Genomic DNA, 22,535 nt, shown 5'->3' with positions numbered 1-22,535 from the left:
ACATCTATTAATCGTAATTATCTTGTTATAATTTTCAATATTTATTTTATATTGTCTACCAATGTTAAATTCTATTCTATTTTGATTTCCAAATTGCTTCAATTTTACGAAAGAATCGTCATTCGTCATAAATTTTATCGTCGAAATGTCGAAATTTTTTTGTTGACGTATTTATATTTAATTTAGGCATTGGTCTTTCTCTTTTAATAATGTTTTCTTTTTCATTATATAGTCTTGAGCCAAAACTTTTTTAAAATAAATTTTTTAATCACTAGCCACGATATAAGGGCTAAAATTAAAATTATAAAAAAGCTTACTTGGTAAAACAAAATGTGTGACAAATATACATACCTAGTACAAAAAATTCTTCAATTGTATGAATATACTTTTAAAGAAACTTATAATTAAATATAACTTTGTGAAGAAACGTACATAAAAATAGCAAAATATTCTTTACTTTTTAAATCTTAAAACAATCCACTTAGTGAAATAGCTCCCTACCAGTGGCTAATGAATGGAATCAGAGGAGGTCCAGGTAGGTGTGTGCTCGCCAAATCCCGAGGGTGCCGATACCGGTCAATGTCAAATGCCTCTTTTGTCGCATCACTAGTATATCTCAAAGGACGCGACAGGGTTGTTGTAGATTTTAAACGTTTCTCACCATAGCTGTAAAAATCTAAATATGTTAAACTTAACAGATTGTCCGTCGTTCATTTTCTAACTAATTCGTTTTAGGACCAAGTGTTCACGAAAATTTCCAAAATTTGCAACTTTCCGGTCACTCTCATTGAACTGGAAAAATGTCTGTCTTTATTACATCTAATATTATGAAGAGATCAGACCCCACTGTACTCGGTAAGAGATTGGTTTGGTTAAGCTTCTGTTTAAGTAAAATTTCGGCTCTTTCATCAGGGTTTTATTTATGTTTCTAATTTCCTAATCGCTTAATTATTTAACTACTTCTTAAATAGAATAAGTTGAAACCGGTTACTTTGTACTTGAATATCTGTAGTCTTGGGAAAGAAGTGGAAAGAAATTTTTATGACAACCGATACGTAAATCATAAATTTAAGGAAAATAAATTCTAGAGCTTTTTTTGTACCATTGTACGTCTCATTCATTAAATTTGGTTGTAAACGATGCTGGCAAAGTAACAATAAATTTTTTAACATTGTACTAGAATTGTACACGTTTTTTCTGCATTCCCTTAGAGATGGGACATACTAAATCGTAATATCACCAGTTTAACATTGAAATCTGTAAGTAATATAAGACGGGAGCGCAGAATAAACGCAGAATAAATATATCAAATATTTTAATGGATTTTTTTTAAACTCCTGTCAACTATACAGAACTATCATAAAAACATGCCAGTAAACTCCTATCAGTTGGGTTAAGTTATAAATCTAGTCTAGGATGGGCAACCTTTTTTATAACATGGGCCAGAATAAATTTTATGATTTTCCGTGGGCCGTAGTAGTTAATTGACGCCTTCTTGTGACTTGTAATTTTTTTAGTCTGCAAATATGAAATAAATAAATAAAAAGTTAATTACTACATTTATTTCTCTTGTCGTTTTCGAAAATTACAAAGAATTGGAAAAATAACTATTAATTAGATATTTTTCCAATTTAATAATCTATTAAAGATCTCGCGGGCCGGATAGAAACTTTTCACGAGCCATAGCTGGCCTGTGGGCCGGGGTTTGCTTATTGTTGATCTAGTTTGCTCATGATTCACATAATCGGGCGAGGGCGGCCGAATATCTAGCAGGCAGGCGGCTAACAGCCCACAACCGGTTTGGGATATAAAATTAGAAGCTTTATGCGTGTGTCGCTTCTACCAGCTAAACCGGGTGAGGTTGGTGCTCTGTAAACTGCATGTGCCAATGCCTATATAATCTGGCTGATTGGAAACTGACCTGGTTTCGACATTCCTTCCGCCACTGAATTATTCGAATATACAATAACAATCTTATCGTTTTTTTCACATGTAGTATAGAAATTTGTAAAAGATACATAATGCAGTTATAATAAAATATTAATTTTAATTAATGCAAAGTACGTTAAAATATGAAAATTTATATTTTATAAAATACAAGGGAAGGTCATTGGAAGGTGGAATCGGTGCTTCCATCGCTTCCAATGACGGCACGCCACTGAAATTGAAGTAATTTTAATACTTTCATTCATCTCATTCTCACTGAACTGAATATCATTTGAGGAAAATGGTAGCATTACAAGTTCAATTGCTGAGTTTGAACACGCAGTTTTAATGCTTGGGAAGCTTTTGTCTGCCATTACTAAGTCACCAGGCTCCAAAAGATTATGTTACAATCCATTGTTATACTTCCATAACCACAAGACAGAAATATCAAGCACCTGGAGATATTCCAACTAAATATATGCAGATATGAGAATGTTTATAATTTGAATATAAGAAATTCTGTGCAAGTACTGTTCTACGGACTTCACATTTAATTTCAAAACAGTCTATAATGACTCTAGAACTGAAATTTGTTTTTAAACACTGAGGTATTATTTCACTTATTACACTCCTAGATGGCCATTTGATCTAACCTTGCCTCTTCTTATGTAGAAAATATTAAAAAAAAGCTATAGCATATTCATGATGCTGTTGTTTCATGAAATCCAAATAAAGTTAATATGGCTGCAAAACTGAAGTCTAATTTTTGTCTCATTAAAAATAAGCTTATCTTTCTTTTCTATCTGTATTTTTCCTGGATTTCTACTTTGGGTTCCTGACCAAATAAACACAGATCTTAACAGGTAAAACAAATTTATTTTGAGCTCAAGTACAGAGAGTGTCAGCAGTACCATGCACGTGGTCGGAATGGCTGTTCGAGAGACAAAAGACCAAATCTAGGGGCACGATAAGGTATTGCTAGGTTGGCCACATTATCAAAATTTTGTAAATTTATCAATGAATGTAGGAGAGACAGTACATTAAGAGAAATTTCACTATATATTCTTGCAAGTTTTTTCTGCATTAACTGCTATGCTACTGTAGCCTAAAAAATATATAACTTCTTGTGTTTGGACTACTATGTACAGATTTCACTCCTGGAATATAAGCTTGGGTTCCAGCATCATTCAAAAAATGTTCACAAACAAAAAAAGGCTTCTGTGGTAGTTTGCACTTACTTGAAAATTTGTTTCTGAAGTCTACAGAGGAGTGCAGCCACGTTGGCCATACCCTAGTAACGGCTCTGCTCGGTGCGAACGGGGTATAAGGCTCTAGTTTAGTAGTGTTACAGAGTATAATACGTATATTTTAATATATTTTTTAAAGGAAACAAAACCACTGAGAAATGTTACGTGTGTTTAACAAGGTTCGGGAAACTGAAAATTTTACCAATGGGTTCGGCCGAACCTGTGCGAACCCACTGAATATCACCACTGATTACATAGATCATTTTTTGGCATGAAGTGTAATTAATTTTATCATCTCCTATATTGACTCATTCACTTCTCCACAAATTACTCTGACTTTTTAATTGATTTTGGTCCTTTTGAATGGGTAACTAAAAACACTGCTTCATAATGCTTTAAGTACTTAGCACGCATTTCAAAAAGAGTCTGTTTCAAACAACACCAGTATTTCGTATAGCCATTAAATTGGTACTGCACGATAGAGCAGAGTTTAGTTTCCAACCACATTTAGCAGATGGCATTGTGATAATTTTTCTCAAAGTGTTGCCATATGTGCTTCTGTAGAAACAGATTGTAAAAAAAAAAAACAGTTTCATTTCTATGACACAATCTATGATCTTTTCATTACTCTAATCATACTTTAACTAACTGTAAAATACAAGAACTTTGATTTGGGTTAAATAAAAGCATTCATATCTCTATCATTTGCAATATATCAATACAGTGTTTTCTGAAACAGTTAACTTTTATTGAATTTCAGATTATTAAAATATATCAAAACTACTAGCTTTAATTTTCAATTTTGACAGTAATTACATAGAAATTCCATTATAAGGAAAATTTTCCATATAGTTTTTGAAGTGTGCTACTCTTCAGACTCTTTCGTATTTTCATTATATAAATTTAATATTGATAAAATTAGTTTCACTAAGCTAGAAATACATTCTAATACTATTTTATATTTTTCCTAGTATAAGTTACTGTAAAATAAATGTTAGAAAATTGTAACAGACAACAAAAATGATTAAATTAATATAATCATACAATTTTTAATCTATCTAGGTTGAGGTTGAGCATTTTTACAGTTAATTTTTATAAAAATTATTTTTTTCAGTAAGATTTTATACGAGGGCATTTTTTCAAGCTTTGATGGTCTATGAAACAAAAACAAGTGTAAATAACAAAATGAATTTATTATCAAAAGTTGGGTACAAACATGGTTACTTTTCGACATAATCACCGTGAAGATTGAGGAATTTGTCATATCTGTGGATGAGCTTTTCCATCCTCTTGTCATAGAATGTTGCCGCTAGTGAATTGAGATGGCCTTAACAACATTGTTTTGAAGATCATTATTAGTTTATTAGTCTCAAACCTCTGCCCTTCTAGCCACGTTTTCAGTTCAGTAAAGAGGTGGAAGTCTTCACCACCTTTAAACACTCAGCGTATAGCCCTGATTTAGTGCCGAGTGACTGATACCTTTTTCCTGAACAGGAAAAGTGGCTAGGAGGGCAGAGATTCAAGACTAATGACGATCTTCAAAAAAAAAAACGTTAGGACCCATCTCAAGTCATTGGTGGCAACATTCTATGACAAGGGGATGGAAAAGCTCATCCACAGATATGACAAATGCCTCAATCTTCACAGTGATTATGTCAAAAAGTAACCATGTCTGTACCTAACTTTTGGTAATAAATTAATTTTGTTATTTACACTTTTTTTTTTATGGATCATTAAAGCTTGAAAAAACAAACAGCCTACATATATTATATTCTTTGATTTATAGAACAGATGAAATGTCTTGTTTTATGTTCATATAAGTAAAAATATTTTTTAAAAGCTGGAATTTCTTTGATAAAATCACACAATCACACCTTTTATATTTTTCCAGCAATAACTTTAATCACAGAACAAACATTTTAATTCCAATTTACAGGCCTGCTTCAGGTTAGAAGTCATTCCAAAAATGAAAGAGTTATGTTGAGTTCTAAAGTCAAACAATTTGAATATTCTGTGGTGTTATTTACTAAATGTACAAAATTAAGAACAATAGAAGCCATCAACATCTATAATGTAGCAATCAAAGGGTTTTGCAATAACAGTAGAAAAAAACCTTAACATATCACAAGCTTGACAAGCTTTACTCTCTACCATATTTCTAACAGACAATAAGATATAAATCATCTAATTCCTTGTGGTTGAGATTTATATTTTATATGAATTTATATACATAGTTATTATAATTGGTTAATGTTACCTTAGGTAGCCAAGATGGCTTAAAATTTAATTTATATAATTATCCAATGTAATTTTTAAATTTCATTTAAATGTATAAATACCAAATTGCAACATATGATACTTGTTGAAGAAAAACCTTACATTTTTTATTGTTAAGTAAATTTCTTTGAATTTGGCAACCCTGAAAAATTTTCTTGCAACCCCTAGAGGGGTCGTGACCCACGGGTTGTGCACTACTATTATAGACTATACATACATACAGCTAAAATCATTGTATTTCTAATCAACAGTATCTTTCACACATTTCCAGCAGCCATTTTTTAGAAATGTGTGAAAGATACTATTGATTAGTAACATAACTTTTAGTTTCCTGTAATGAAGCTATTACTTAAAATTATGAATTAAATTTTAATTTTATTTCCAGATATACACTTTTATTTAAAAAAAAACAAATATTCATTTATAGAAATTTATCATTGTTGCTGGATTAAATGTTTCTTTCGAGTTGCTCAACTTTGTCTTTAAATCCAAATACAGAATTAGAATAATGATAAAGTTTTAATAAAATACAAAATTAAAAAAAAATCAAAGCATGTTTTGAAGAATTTTTGAATAATTAAGGACACATTTTCAAGTTAAGAACAAGTCTTTCATCTTTTACATCATACACCACTTTCCTTGATTGTTGTTCCTCTTTCCTGTCTTACACTATCATTCTTCTTACATCCTTTTATGCCTGAAAAAGGTCCATTAACCTGAGATAAATCACTTGCATTTTCCCAAACTGTTACTCACTGTTAGAGGTGTATTAATTAAATTATAAATGAATATTTGTTTTTTTTTAATTAATTCACCAATAGAGTCAAATATTTATAAATAAATTTTAATATTTATTAACTTGTACTTTGTTGTTCTTGTTTTTATTTTGATTTATTGCTGTTTTTATTAGATGATTTATATTGCAATATATCACCTTCTACAGAATATGATTATCATCGTGCCATGGCACATCATGCTAATGTTACTTCTTCTTCAAGTAACTCTTCATTACAATCGCCAATGGGACAACTACAAATGATGCCAGCTGGGTTAAATCTCTCAGTAAATTCTAATCAAGGAATGCAAGCAATAATATCTAACACTGTTAACAATAATGTTGGTCATAACATGATGCGTTGTAGTAATATGTATGATGGCAGTATTGGATGTAAAGGTATATATGGAGGAGGAAATAAATCGAAAGCAAAGAAACCAAAAGTCAATAAAGATGGAATTCCAGCTCCTAAAAGAGCTATAACAGCATACATTAATTTTACTCAATGGTATCGTGAAGAAATAAAGAAGACTGGGAGATCAATTCCAAAGGTAAGAATAGAATTTTGATATATATATGTATTTAACAAAATCTTACAATAGCAAGTAAATAGAATTTTTTTACTAAACCAAACATAGAATTACTGTTGGATTTTATTAGATTTGAATAATAAATAACTGAATGTTTCAAAAAATTTATTATTGAAATAGTGTAAATATTTTTATAGTGTAAATACAGTAGAGCAGCGATTATTTGACTTAATTGGGGACTGGGGTTGGTCAGATAACTGAAAAGTTGGATAACCAAAAAGTATGAAAAAATACATCATTAGTATAGTGTATTAGGCCTGGTTTAAAATACTAGCCTCCCTTTCATGGTCGAGCCAGTGCTGCCAGCTAAAACATGCAAAAATTTAACAAAAATATTATTAAAGTAGCTAAGACATAACCAAATATTGTAGCGCCACATCACTAGCGGACATTTGAATTTGCCGACTAGAACGTGGTCGGTTAACCGATAAGTCAGTTAATCGGGGATCGGATAATCGATGCTGTACTGTATTACAAAGTAAACAACATAGAATTGTAGTTATATGATACAATAATTATATTTTTATATAGTTTTTATCAAAATTTAATAATAAAATTAAATTATCATGTTTTGCATTTACACTGGTTTGCTTATTACAAGAGTATAAAAAAAATCAGCACAAATTGAATTAACTTTGCATATATTCTGAGATGATGATACATATATGGTATAGATAAAATATCAATAGAGAATAATGACATATACCAAAATTATTCGCTAATGAATATTTAGAATTGTCTTAGTGTTCTGAACTTGAAAAGTTTATAATCTCATTTATGCATTGATGGATAATTTTATTTACAGTTGAAGGTGAAATATCTGTTATTTTTTTGTAATCTTAAAAGTATATATCTGAAGATAAGCTGAATTAAGCTTGAGAAACATTTAATATGTTTAAATAAAAAGACAGCAACTCAACAAACTTGATTTTTGATTAAAGTGAGATAATTGCTGAATTATCAGGTTAGATTATGATTAGGCTAAGTTAATAACTAGATACAAATTAATTTGTCTGGAGGTAGGTGGTTAAGCTGACATCTCATGACAATTATAATCATTTAATTTTAATTTAGAATTTCTGGAAAAAAGAAACGGCCTGGAATGGAAATAGGACCCACAACTTGTAGTACTTACTGTACAGGTAACCCTCGTATAACATGGTACTTTTATAGCACGAATTCACTCTAACACGGTTCGAGAATTGGGTAAAACCCTCGTACAACATGAAATGTAATAAAAACTATTAAAAGCAAACTTTATCTAATTTGAAATTAGGGAAATCCCCATACAACAGTTCAATAAATGTGATAAAGCTTTTAAGTGCAAAAGATACCTCATTTGACATTTTTCATTCGAGCGCATACGTACTATCAGATTTTCCTGCATAATTTTTGTGAACTATTAGTACTTAAGTACAGTATATAAATTTTCTTTTCCCGCCTTCTGTCAATACACGTGGTCTTTCTCGAAACTTGTTTCAGTGTTGCCAGATCTCGACACTTCTGCTTTTGGTGTTGTTTAATTTATATTAATATGTATCACTTCTTAAGAAAATTTTAATAAAGATATTTATCTTAATTATGAAATATAATAGCATGTTTTTTAATTTTTGGAACCAAACCCCTCTATTTGTACTAGTTCTTTGTTTCGTATAAAATGGATTTGCCTAACACGGCAATTTTTTGGAACATAACTTCCATGTTATACAGGGGTTACCTTACTGATGTGTTGCCAGTTACACTATCCAAGCTCTTTCAGATCTTCACTTCCAAAACTATTAATTTAGATATAACCATATAGGTCACTTGTGGTGCCAACAACTTTAAGTGCCCAAAGTCCATTTCCTTGGCCTTCAGCCAGCTATTGCTATACCCAAGCATGGTGTGTATTTATATATACATACATACATACAATTTGACAAACCTAATTTTTGAGTGATCTGTATGATTATATCTAAATAATAGTTCAGTCCCACTACCTCAGACTGATAGTGGGTGGGACTGGTAACATATATGCATGGTAAGTGGAAGTTGCAGATTCATGTCTTACTTCAAGCTTTTAAAAACACAAGTTAAAGGTACTTTTACGTATGGTATTTCTTGAGTGAAATCCATACGAACAAACTATTTTTTTATTCACTCATTCTTGTAAATTCCATAAATTAGCATTTTATAAACAAAAAAAAAAGCATTTATTGTTTTTTTTTACATCAGATTTTTACGTTTGGTGTGACGAAAGCATGCCGAGTTTTCTTATTCTTTTCTTCCAGAAATTGTAAATTAAAAATTAAATTATTATAATTATTAAAATTATCATGAGATGGTGGCTTAACCATCTACTTTTAAACAAATTACTTCATATCTAATTATTAACTTAACTTAATAATAGCCCAATAATTCAGCTGATTATCTGGCTTTAAATAAAAATACCTCTATATAATCAATTAGTGATTTTATATGAGTTTCCTGATCTCCCAACTTAGAATCTTTATCTACTACCTTCTGAGGATAAATATATTACTATTTAATTATATGCAATCAGAACTTTGTCATCTCACTTCTATCATAGCCTAATAGTAATACATGTAGTTCTAGAGCAGCGGTTCCCAACCTTTTTTTGACCAGGGACCAGTTTGATTTCATTGTTGTTAGCAGGGACCACAAAATTTAAGAAAAATAAACCGTGTCAATCTAAAAATAAACTTTAATCAAAACTTTTAACATAAGTAATCGTTAAACTCAAGAGTAACATGCTTTAACAGTACAATTATAATAGAAAACAACATTTTTAGTAAAAATTAAACTCAGTTTGTATCAATATGGGAATAATAATTTAAAATGAATAAAAGTTTTAAATCTTTCGCGGACCATATTTTAGCTCTTGCGGACCACTGGTTGGGAACCGCTGTTCTAGAGTATCCGGATAGTCTTGTATCAGTTGTGAATGTGTTATTAATCATCTGTATAATTGTATTAACAGTTTGTTGTTAGTTATTAATAGAATATAAAGTAGTTTTGTTAAACAATGCAGTTTCTTGACTATAGTTATCTTGGCCCACTACAGAATTGTTGTTATGATCACAAGAAAATATTGTAACATTAACTATTGATTTCTTTTGGTATCTTTTATTGTTTAAAAAAAAAAAAAAAATAGAATAATTGTAAGAATTGTTTTAATATGGCTGCATGCTGTATGGTATCATAGGGATGTTATTCCTTTAATAAGGATTTTTGACAGAAAAATCACAAAAATAAATATAATAAACTTAATTTTGACCTACTCTACAATATATATATTTTTAAAAATTCAGCTTTGTTATGGAATTTTTATGGGGTTTTGAAAAATTTACAAAGATGTTTGACCCCTTAAAATTTCTCTAAATGTCAATAAAAATTGCCAGGACAAGTATAAATTTAGAAAATTTACAAAAATTTCTCAAATAGGCAATAATTAAAAAGTGTTTTCTCACTTTGTCCATTTCCCACACCATCAGGAAATAGCAGTCTCGTGGTGGAATCACTCCTTCTTTAAGAGGCTTTATTGTCCCAGTAATTTTTATCAAATGTGTATATATTTTTTAATTGATTGTGCCATCACCAGAGTGAAGATTTTAACATTTTACATATTGAGGCTGACAAGAAACCTCTAAAGAAAGATTGACTCTTCCATGAGACTGTTATTTCCTGATGGTGTGTGAAAAGGTTGAAGTGAGAAGAAGTATTGTCTATTTGAGACTTTTGTTTTTTAAGTGTTTTCATGTTAGTGTCATTTAAATTGAATGAGTGCTTCTATTTGTACATTTAACTATAAAATTACTGTTTGACATGCCTAATTAAATGTTTTACAACATATATAAGATTTCATCAAAATAAGAGAGAGACATTTGGATAATGCTCCTTGTTAATAAGTTATTTATCAATTCCTGCTTTCTTCATAATGTTGTTTAGGCAAAATTTAGATATACTGATCCTTCATGTATATGAATAATTGGGACCAAGTAATTTTTCATGAACATTAAATTCTCAAACTTTGAGTTCCATTTTCAATGTTAAATTTGTAATTTGGGGGTGTACTATAGATTACCACCTATGGAATTTCGGGACTTTGAGTATATATTTGAACTCGGGACCGAGACGAGTTCAACGGTACCTTACTTTTGGGCCAGAGGCAAAAAATAAGAAAGTTATCATACTTTTTTTGCAATCGCGCAATGATCGGGAGTTGCTTCACTCTCTCTGCTAAGCCTATCGTGTGTTTAACAGGCAGTCCGGCAAGTCGGCCATGTATACTTTCAACAGAGGCAGATGTTGATCCATGAGCACACTGATCATCTGCAGTTCGAGTTAAGTTCTTTTTGCACACCCTCGCTAGTTGACCTTGGGGGCTATGGCCCCTCAGTCTCACTATTGCTCACGGTCGGCTAGTACTACAAGTCGACTAAGCTATCGTGATCAGGAGTTGCAATGCTTGAACAAAAGGAAAAAAAGGAACCGCCATTCGACTGTTCATGCTCCCGACAGACTCTCCCTGGGAGGGGAGCCACTGGCAGGCTGCTGATTGTTTAACGTCACTAGTTATTGATTCACTGTAGTTGTTGAACAAAAGAAAACAAAGGAAGTGGCGTTCGACTGTTTGTGCAGTTTCTTGCCTTTCAGAGTGCTTTTTTTAATTTGTTTGCAGACTTTACAGCGAGATGGCAGCACTAGCAACTACAGTGCCATTTGTATGAAAGCATTAAAAAAGTATGAAAACTATGATAACTTTCTTATTTTTTGTCTCTGGTCCAAAAGTAAGGTATTATTGAACTTGTCTCGGTCTCCTCAGTTCAGATATATACTCAAAGTCCCGAAATTCCATAGGTGGTAATCTATAGTATCCCCGTAATTTGTTCCAAGACTTTATGTATTACTGCTGTTTTTAAAAATGTTTAGAAAAATGAATGGTTTTATTAAATAAACATATTGTACAATGGTTTATACTGCTGCAAGTCATTTAACTTAAGCCAAAAGAAAAATAAACAAAACAGTAACATTGATGTCTATGAACATAAAGGATATAGTGTATTATGACGACTTCAGAGAATGCAAAATTACATAATTAGATTTTCATCTGCTATATATGTTTGTATGATTAAATGTATTACTTTATTTAAAAATAAACAGAATTTATATTGCATAAAAAAATTCATCAAACTTTTCTTTTGTATAGTCTCTTTGGGAAACAGCTATGTATTTCTTTATTTCTTAATATTACTATTTTGTCTAACACTGTGATTATCATTTTGGAATATAATTATTATTCAAATCTACAACACACCAACCACTGCCATAAATCGTTGGGCTATAATTTGGAATAAATACAGTAGAGAGTCGTTAATCGGAACGCCGGTAATCGGCACGATTTTCAGTCGGACTGTGTCGTGCTGAATCAAACGTTTTTGATACTAAATTTACTTCTAAAGTATAATTTTCATGTTTTTATATTCTTCAATATATTTATTTTGTTTGTACAAAATGCAGAAATAATTTTTAATGATACGATAGCCTCGATTATTATTATAAAAATTTTCGTTAGGCTTAAAATCAACGAAAATTCAACACGAAGCAACACGCAATGGAGAAAAATTTGAACATCGGACTGGTTAATATATTTTTTCGTACATAATTGGTAATCGGAACAAATGACTAATCTGAACCACCCCAGTCCCCAATTGATTCCGATTTTCGACTCTCTACTGTAATTATAAATCATAAATGAATTTGGCACTAGAGGGAGGTGTTAGGTGCTATCTTGTATTAAAATTAATAATTATAATATTTAATTAAATAATTTAGATTAAACTGGAAGAAAAGAATTGGTCTGATTTCTACCAGTTTAATCTAAGTTAATTAAATATTATAATTATTAATTTTAATAGGAGATAGCACCTAACACCTCCCTCTAGTGCCAAATTCATTTATGATTTATAATTATTTATTCCAAATTACAGCCTGATGATTTACGGCTGTAGTTGGTGTGTTGTTGCTTTGCATCGGGCTATTAGGGTTGTTTATACTTATTCAAATCTGACCATAATGCTTTTATCAAACTTACAAATCATTGAGTAAACCATAATTGTTTTCTGAATCTTCCAAAGCTGGTTATAGCCTATTAAATAACACCACTAAAACCTTCAAAGTATACCAGCAAATATAATTTCATTTAAATACATTATGACATATTACAATAAATACATCTATTTATAAGTTATTAAGAAACAGTAAGGATGCCATTAATGCCTGTAATGTACTGGGGGTGTATAGTATACCTGTAAGAGATGACAGATTTCATAGAGATCTGGTGTACATTTGTTCAACTAAGAGATCCTTAAAAAACAGCTGGAAGAGCATAAGTATGATATACAAAACAAAAAGGAGACTACTGCCCTAGCAATATATGCTTCTTACACTGACATAGAAGCTGAACTACAGCTAGCCAGTCTGATTAGACGCACCCTTTGCACCAATCAAATCAAAATTTTAGAAGCTCTGGAAATTTTTAAAGCCAAACTAAAGGGAGAATGATGTATCAATTTTAAGGAGAGGGCAAACATTTTTCATGCTTGGCAGTCCTTTTTTGATGATCCAGACAACATTTATAAAAAAATAAGAAAGCAATTATTTCACTTAAGATTTATGAAAAAAAAAAAAGAATGTATATGTTAATTTCTATGTTAATTTTTATTTTAAATTTAAAGTTAATGTTAACACCTATGTGTTAATTTTGTTGCATACTTGTTCTAATGTTTACAGTTCTGATGATTTTAAAATATTTAAATTTGAATGTTTAGCATTCTAATTATATTGAATGTTTTTTGATCCTAAGGGGATTGAAAACATTTGTCATAATGTATTTAAATTAAATTATATTTGCTGGTATACATTGAAGGTTTTAGTGGTGTTATTTCATAATTTTTTTTTTTTTTTTCATATATATTTCTCAATGTTAATTAGTTAATTAAAATAAAAACAACATTAAGTTATGAATAAAATTACATGAACTGTTAACTCAAGTTTTAAATGCAAATTTTATTTATTATAAAATTTAATTATTGAATAGATTGGAGAATTTGGGAAAGAATGTGCAAATAAATGGAATTCTATGAAAGATGAAGATAAACAACCATTTCTTGATGTAGCAGCAAAAGACAGAGAGCGTTACAGAAAAGAGGTAACATTTCAAAATTTTATTTTAATTAATATATTTATTGAATAATTTTTAAGTCATTTTTATAGTAATAATATAAAAGCTGTCATCTGTGTGTATGTGAATTCCTTATAACTTATGCAATTTTTGTCCAGTCCAGATGAGATTTTGGTTATATTCATTTTATGATCTGACAGAAAGTATAGGCTACTTATTTTGAGGAAATATTAGCTGTAGAATAAACATTTTATCGATTTTGGATTGGTGATTGCACTTATGTTGCAGTGATGTCAGGGCTTGCTTTCTAAACTTAGTGCATGTGCTATGTTATTCTGCATTCTTTGCTTTTAACAAGAAGACATGTACAAAAGAGGAGTGTCCCTGTAGGAAGCCTGCTATCAGATTTATGTGAATTAGTTGTGAGGAACCTGGAATCCAAAGCTTTAGTCAAATTCTTGTATAACATACTACTTTATATGCACATTCTAATAATTTGAAAGGAAAAAATACTGAACTAACACTGAAGATGATGTATGGGCTTTTAATCATAACCAGTACAGTTTGATGTTAAAGTTAGACCACTATAGCAGTAAACAAATGCATTTTTTAAAACCTTTAACTTGGAATTAATTTTAATTCATTAATTTAGATTTTCGTAGCATTTCATTACTAGTGTTACTAATGCTGAAATTACAAAAATGAATATTGAACTGTATTATTTTTAATTTTTATTTAGATGGCAATTTTTAAACCTGCAAAAGACACAAATAAACCAAAACGTCCAGGAACAGCATTTATGCTGTTTATGGCAGACTTTAGAAAAGAAATGGCTGGTAAAGAACCAGAAGGAGGTGTTGCAGCTTTGGCTAAACTTGGTGTGTAAGAAGCTTTAAAAAGTCATTTTTAATATCTGTTGTAGATAGTATTTATGTGCATGTATTGAGATATAAATTTTATTGCATTAAATGTAATGATAGAATTTAAAAAAAATAGTTTTATTTACAATTTAATATAAATTTAAGTATTTCTTCTAATTTATTTATTTATTAATGTTTGTATCATAGAAAAAAATTGTTTTTTATGGTTTGTTTATTGTAAAAACTGAATTGTTTGAGTCTTTTTTGACACAAACTGATTATATGATTGTGAATATTTATAATTGAAGACAAAGTCAAATCCCAGTGATATTTGAATGAATTTGAAAGAAAAAGTCCATAAAATAAGCATAAAAAATGATTTTATATTGTGGAAATAGCATTTTAATTGGAGAAAATATAAATTTTTAATTTGTTCAATATAATGTCTAACACAAATATATACATATATACCTTTCAAACTATAAATACATTTTAAAATTTATTGTAGGTATTCCTAGAGCTTTCAAATAACTTAAGTATTAATAAGTTTAAATAAAGATGTAATTTTTCAACACTTGCATTTAAAATTTTATGGGGGACTGCTTATTTAAAAATTTACGCAGGCAGTTCTCCATTTTGGACAGTTTATTTTGTATGTACAAGGTAGCTTCAAAAAGTTCCTGGAATTTGTTTATTACTCAAAAGTATGTGTACAATTGACAAAACAAGTAACATGTCCTTCGACAACACACACTTTTGCCAATGCTAGTACAGCTGCTGAAAACATTCTTGGAAGCTGTCAATGAAGATGTTGCACTCTATAACCGAACCTCATTCTTGAAGTGTCACCCCTTGATGGCATCTTTCAACTGGGGGAAGATGTAGAAATCGCATGAGGTCCACTGTGAGCATTTGTGGCACCGTGTGTTGGCAAACACAGTGCATGTTCAATTGATCCTGCAGGATGGAATGACAACTTCCAATTGAAATTCCTGCTGTCTTGGCAATTTGCTCAATTGACTGCTGCTGTCTGATCTCACACTCACAATCTCACATACAATATCTCACGACAATCTCTGATCTCACAATCTCACATCCACTCTCATGACACTTTCTCCTCATACTTTGATGTCAACAGATGACCACTTTACACATCATCAGCAATATTTTCTCATCCTTCACAAAAGCATTTTGTCAGTCGTAAACTTGATAATGCTTTGTGGTAGATTCAACATAGACATCCTGAAGCATCTTCAAGGTTTCAGAGGGTTTTTTCCCCAATAACACACAAAATTTGATATTTGCACATTGTTCTTCCATAGACATTTTTGCCTGACTCTGTTTACCGACTTCTCACTAACATGACTTTCAGTGGATGGTAACTGTTGTCACAATTGCAGCGAGTATGGATTTGTTTGAACACATTTCTCTATTCCTGACATGTTTAGCTAAGACATGTATTACATGTTCTCTTTTTCATTGCCTTTAATTGACTAACCAAGCATAATTCCAGGAAGCTACCTTGTAGTACTTTGATACTCATAAATTTCTTATCATGTATAAAATTATGAGCATCAAAATACTATATATAAAATTTTGGGGTATTTTGAGTTCAATAACAACAAAATTATTTGTGAAAATAAATTGTTGTTTGTTGTCTGTATGATCTATCAGCTTGTTGTTAAATTCAGTGTTGTGGAGCAGCATTGCTACTTTTGTACTGTACAAGAGCACTGCAATTGCTACTGAAGGTCTTTTAACAACACGTGATGTGGGGTGCTGCAGTTCTAAAATGGCAGATCTCGATGCAGCTGTTGGAACGTTTTGAAAATTATTTAATTCAAAACATTTTAAAAGTAATTCATTTTTGTGATGCAATGCCTTGTTTGTGAGATAAAATTAATGATTTAAATTTAGTGTATGCAGCTTCTTAAGTAGATGATAAAACATTTTAAATGTACAAGTTTTATTAAATCTGATTTTATTTTACTAATGAATATTTTCAAAGAAAAAAAAGTACAAACAGAATATCAATTCATTAATTATTATGCCTTTGTGTCCTTTTTAACTCTTCAGGTGAACTAAATAAAGAACATTATTTTTGATCTGTAAGACTAAATATCTGCATCCATAATTTCCAGTATAATAAGTCCTGTTAATATATAGAAAGTACTAGTATACACAATAAATTTTAGAGAATATCAATTCATGGTGATCAAAACCTTATAACTTTACTGTCACATCATATAAGTATTCAACTTTGCACGTACACTGTGGAGGCAGACATTGTTGTTGCAGAAAAAGGAACTGAAATGAGCACTGTTGATTTAACCTCAAACCAGTGAGACCATAGAGAGGATTACTGCATGCAGTGCTTAGTTTAAAACACCCTGTATGTTTTTAGTAAAAACAAATAAAACTTTCGTACCTTAATAAGAGATTTTATACTTTCTCTTTTTAGCTGTCAGGTAAAGGAAACCTGTTTATAAATACAATTTTATTGCTTAACCTTTGGATAAAGTCAGGGACTGCCTGTATATGAATTCTATTTTAAATTTACTTTTCGTTCATTCTCTCTCAGTTCATCAAATACTAAAATATCTTAATATTTTATGAATTAATACACTATTAGAATTAATATTAAAGATGGGCAATTACTATTCACAAATACTCAAATACTAGAAAGTATTTGAGATTCAAGATCTCTAATATTATGTTTATAAAACCTCCAGTATTGTGCCATGTGTACAGTTACAGTGACAGATTCAGAAGCACTAAAGGGGGACAACTCAAAAATGTTAAATATTTGAATAATTAGTAAGTATCTTTTATTAACTTGTACATGACAAACATATTGCAGATGATCCGATAAACTTTTCCTGGTTCAGTAAATTAATTGAACTAGCCAAATAATTTCAGAATTTAACTTATTCTAAATTTAAATTGTCTTTCATGAATGTAATATTGTAAAAATTAGTAATTATCTATATTTAATTAATGTGTGTTATATGTATTTGTTTGTGTTGTGACTTTCTTTTCTGAACTTCTTCTTGTGACTTTTCCTGGATTCAATAAACCATATTTGTCATCATAATTGTTTTTAAAAACAATTTTTTGAAGTTTGAACAAATAAATTTTAATTTTGTTTGTATCAATGTTATATCCTTGTATCTGCCACAATGTACAGATAGCAGCTTTCATTTAATTTATGACAAGAAACAAAATAGGCTCGATCTCAAGCATTTTCAAATTCTTGTTTCTTAAGTAAAAATCTGCAGTAGGTGAGAATGAGAACAATTATTTATTAATCTGTTATAGTTAAGATAAGACTACCTAAAAAAAATATAACTTTGAGTCTTAAAGTTTGAAGTTTCATTTCTTAAAATTATTTTTTCAACTTTTTATTTTACTTTATTGATTTATTAATACATTGAAATAAACAAAACAAGCTAGATGATAAATATTAAATAAATAATTAATCAAATAAGTTATATAAGGTAAATTCACTAAGTATTTCGAGTATATATAAATATACATTCTTCTTCCAGAAATTCTAAATTAAAAAATTAATTTATTATAATTATTAAAATTAACACAAGATCCTGGCATAACTTCCTACCTCTAGACAAATTAATCAGTTTCTAATCATTAATTTAGCTATATAATAGCCCAATAATTTGGCAGATTGTTTAGTTTGTATTTAGAATAATTAAGATCTGGTTAATATTCAAATTTGAGAAAAGTGATATTCACCCATCTCCTAATTAATATTTATTTCTTAAATACTATAATAAAAGAATCCTAATAATATAAGTAAATTTCAAAATGAGACAATAACATAAGTTTAAATTTATATATCAAAATATGTAACATTGTATGTATAGGCCTATCTATATGTAATGATTAGTTGCATAACTTTATTTTGAAATTAATATCTAAGCTATAAAAAATGAGTGTTGATAGTCTATATACATTTTTAATATATATGTCCTTCTGTAATCAAGAGACTGTTTCTAAACAATTTATATATATATATATATATTACAGCTGGAGAAAGATGGAGGGGAATGTCTGAAGAAGATAAACGGCCATATGTTGAAAAACAAAATGAGGAGAGAGTTCGTTATGAACAGTCTATGGAAGAGTATAGAAGAAAAGTAAGTTTTTGTGATAACTGATTATGCAATAAACAAAGATATTTCTAAAAAAATCTCAAAAGCTGGAAGAGGAAGATACCAAAAGATAGCTATGGCGGGATGGGAGCTAGCAAGTAGAGCTTCATCTATGATCTTCGTAGTATGTCTGCCTCAATGATTGGTTGTCTGGCCATTATATTCCCATCCAGTGTGGGAATATGTCAGGTGATCGCTTGTTTGGCAGCAATGACATGTCAGAGATATCATCACTTGACAATGAAAACTAAACAAAGTTGACTAGTGGATTTCTTATTTCTCCCAATTGTTTTTAGATTCTCCCCTTAGACTTGGTTAAATGTCAACTTTCTCACACTTTAACAGTTGATTGTTTTAACATATTTTTAATATTTTCATGGATCAATGCAAGGGGAAGGACTTATTGACAGTTTAGTTAACATTTGATATTCTCCCATTTTTAACTCCATGGGAAATGGACAGTAAAAGGAAAAGTTTCTAAATCATAACTTTTCGTTAAAAAGTTATAGAGAAAACAGCCCCTAGATCAGGGGTGGCCAACATTTTTTGTCCTCGGGCCGAATTGGAAACAAAAATTTTTTCATGGGCCGAACAAAATATTAAAATTAAATCATGTTAAATACAAATACGCTGACCTGGGCGGCAGGTCAGGTTTGTTCGAAGAGAAGTTTCTGATGCATACGCAATGTCATTTTATAATGCAAAGAAACCTACAAGCAAAAAAAAGTTGACAGGCAGGTGGCGCTGTCGTCACACATCAGCATAAACAGAGTGACATGGCGGAATGGCAAATGAGTTTCAGTGAATGTGGGGTCTTTCGTTCTTCAAATAGTGTAAATTTATCACAGACGAATACAAAAGTTGTAAATCTCTACAATGGAATTTTTTTTAAAAATGAAGAAGTATTGCGAATCATCCATTCGACCAATTATTGGAAGTTAAGTAACTAATATTGAAAAATTAATCGTGGGCCACATAAACCTATTACGCGGGTTGTACGTTGGCCACCCCTGCCCTAGATTCTCATAAATATATTAGCCTATAAGAATGTTCCTGATATATCAGAATTGATTTGTTTTACAAACTAATACTCTGCATTAATTTAAAAAAATCTAATGCAGAATATTATGCATCCATGGCAAAATGATGTGAAGAATGCATCTTATGCATCTTTCACTTTATTTTGCCTCAAGGCAGGTATTTGGACATGGTAATGGACATATCATTATGTCCAAACTCATGATAGGCAGTGTAATCTCTTCTGCAGCTGGTTTGCATGGCCAAGTGACATAAAGCTGTTGTCACTTTTGGAGACACCAACTTGGTAGGGGATACATAGCAATGGATGGGCAACATGTAAGCAATGCTGCCAGGCCTAGAAATTTATCCAGATTTGGAAATGTTTCAAGCCAGTGGTGATTTGATGATTTTTTTTCCCTATACTATTATAAATTTTTTATTCAAGATATGTTCAAATTTTTTCCTAAAAACAGATTGGAGTCAAACATAGGCAAACTAAACGGTTATAATCAAATAGGGTCCAGATCTGAAAGTCACCCATAAATTAATTTGTAAACTTAAATATAAAAGAGTAGTTTAACTGGTTAGTGTACAATGTGAATATTCTCTAAACCAATGAGCTTTCAGGCTTTCATCTATTATCAACATGTGTAGAGTATGGATAGAAATGAGGATTGGGGACACCATCAATTGGGCACCAGACATCTGGGTGACAAACAAGAGATGAACAATAGACAGAAAATCCTTTTCTATTGATCTACTACCTAGTAAATTTAAATAATTTTTAAGAAACAGTTAACTTGTTTCTTAAAAAATATTATTTAAATTTATGAGTTAAAAGAATGATTTTGTAATTAACAAACACATTTATACATGTCATATTTATTTATTTATTAATTTTACAAGTAAATAAAAAAGTCTCAAAGAATAGTTGATATCTAATCCCAAAATTAACAAATACACGTTAAAACAAAGACAACAAAATAATACATTACAATAATAAATATAAAAATACATTACATTATACATTAAATATAATATAAATTAAAACGAAAAAAGTATAAATGTTCTTCAGGAGAATTTGTTTTTGAAGAACTGCTTTTCTTTGATGTGATTTGTTAACTGTTCTGACAAAATAATTAACAATAGTACAGTACATTATTCCAAAACATTTCCTTTTCGTAAATTGGAAATAACTTGTAACTCATGGTTTGTAACTTATAGCTCATAGCTCATACCTCATAAGTCTTAACCATATTTATATTTATATATATTTTACCAATATTTACAAAAAATGAATAAATAATATCTGCCAAACTAATTTGTTATTTAAAAGATAGATATGCTTTACTATATTCAGTTTTTATAATATTGAAATTAATTTAAAAAATATTGTTTCAGCAAAGTACAGAAGGTGTCACTCCACTTAATCAAACCAACTCTTTGGAGGAACAAACCCCAGATAGTTCAGATGATTTTGATTCTACTGTTACATCTGATTCTCAGACAGCTTCTCCATCAAGTGGGTCAACTTCAAGTTCACTGAATTCAACTTCAGTTTCCCAAACACTGAGTCCACATCCCCAATCATCATCACCATTAACATCTATATCTCCCTCAACTGTTTCTAATAGTGCATCACCATTAACAACTTCTGTAGCACTGACCCACAATATTCCTTCTACTATGTCAAATTCATTATCGATGAATTTTTCTGATCATTCTCTTTCAAATTACACACATGAAATTACTCATACAACATCAGCCGGATCAACACCAACTTCTAGCTCTACAAATCACACTTTATCTTCACAAACAATGAATTCAATTCCACAATCTACCGTATCATCAACAAATGTCAATAACATATCATTGCCATCTATGGCAAATTCTATGGCATTGACACATGAAATCCCTTCAGCTCAAACTTCTTCTTTAGGAATGAATTATACTGATCATTCACTTCCAAATTATGCTCATTCTGATGGAATGTCTAATTTTAATCAGTCTCACACTCAGCAAGCAATGTCTTCATCATATTTATCTAACACTGGTACTCCTTATAATCAAGTCCCTCTTCCAGGACATTACAACTGGACCTAAATCATTTAAGTATAAAATTAATTTGATTTTCATATGCTATCTGATAAAGAGATATCTGTGATGAATTTGGTTGATAGGTGATTTTTTAAATTTTAAAGTATTTTATTGGTTTTACATTCATTTATTAGAGTATAATAATTATGAATTCTGAAAATTGTTATGTAATTAATAAGATAATTCTTTAAAACTATATTGTTACAAGTACATGTCATGTTAATTTTTCTATTTATACAAACAAGCAAACACACACACACACACACACACACACATATATATATATAATTAAAATTTTAATATTATATATGTAATAAGTATAAAAAATAACTTTACATAAATAGATTTTAATGTAATTAATTTAACAGAGTGTTGGAATAATCATATT

General features: G+C 30.1%; 1 protein-coding gene across 4 annotated transcripts in view; it reads left to right on the top strand.

Annotated features, from left to right (window-relative positions):
* The window catches only part of LOC136969366 (uncharacterized), a 27,970-nt gene extending 5,435 nt beyond the window's left edge, over nt 1-22,535 (top strand). The window contains exons 2-6 of one of the 4 annotated variants that reach the window (XM_067263504.1): nt 6,394-6,776; nt 13,915-14,025; nt 14,738-14,876; nt 18,906-19,015; nt 21,452-22,535. In XM_067263504.1, the coding sequence (XP_067119605.1) occupies nt 6,414-6,776; nt 13,915-14,025; nt 14,738-14,876; nt 18,906-19,015; nt 21,452-22,153 (1,425 nt within the window). In that variant the 5' untranslated portion in view covers nt 6,394-6,413 and the 3' untranslated portion in view covers nt 22,154-22,535. Of the gene's footprint in view, nt 1-6,360; nt 6,777-13,914; nt 14,026-14,737; nt 14,877-18,905; nt 19,016-21,451 lie in introns of all 4 variants that reach the window. The other 3 variants (XM_067263501.1, XM_067263502.1, XM_067263503.1) reach the window with 3 other exon arrangements.

The sequence above is a fragment of the Centruroides vittatus genome, unplaced genomic scaffold (assembly GCF_030686945.1).
Source record: "Centruroides vittatus isolate TY-2023 unplaced genomic scaffold, ASM3068694v2 contig_1777, whole genome shotgun sequence".
In the NCBI taxonomy this organism is placed as follows: domain Eukaryota; kingdom Metazoa; phylum Arthropoda; class Arachnida; order Scorpiones; family Buthidae; genus Centruroides; species Centruroides vittatus.
Note: the sequence above shows the minus strand (reverse complement) of the source record. Positions and strands in the feature narration are given on the sequence as shown.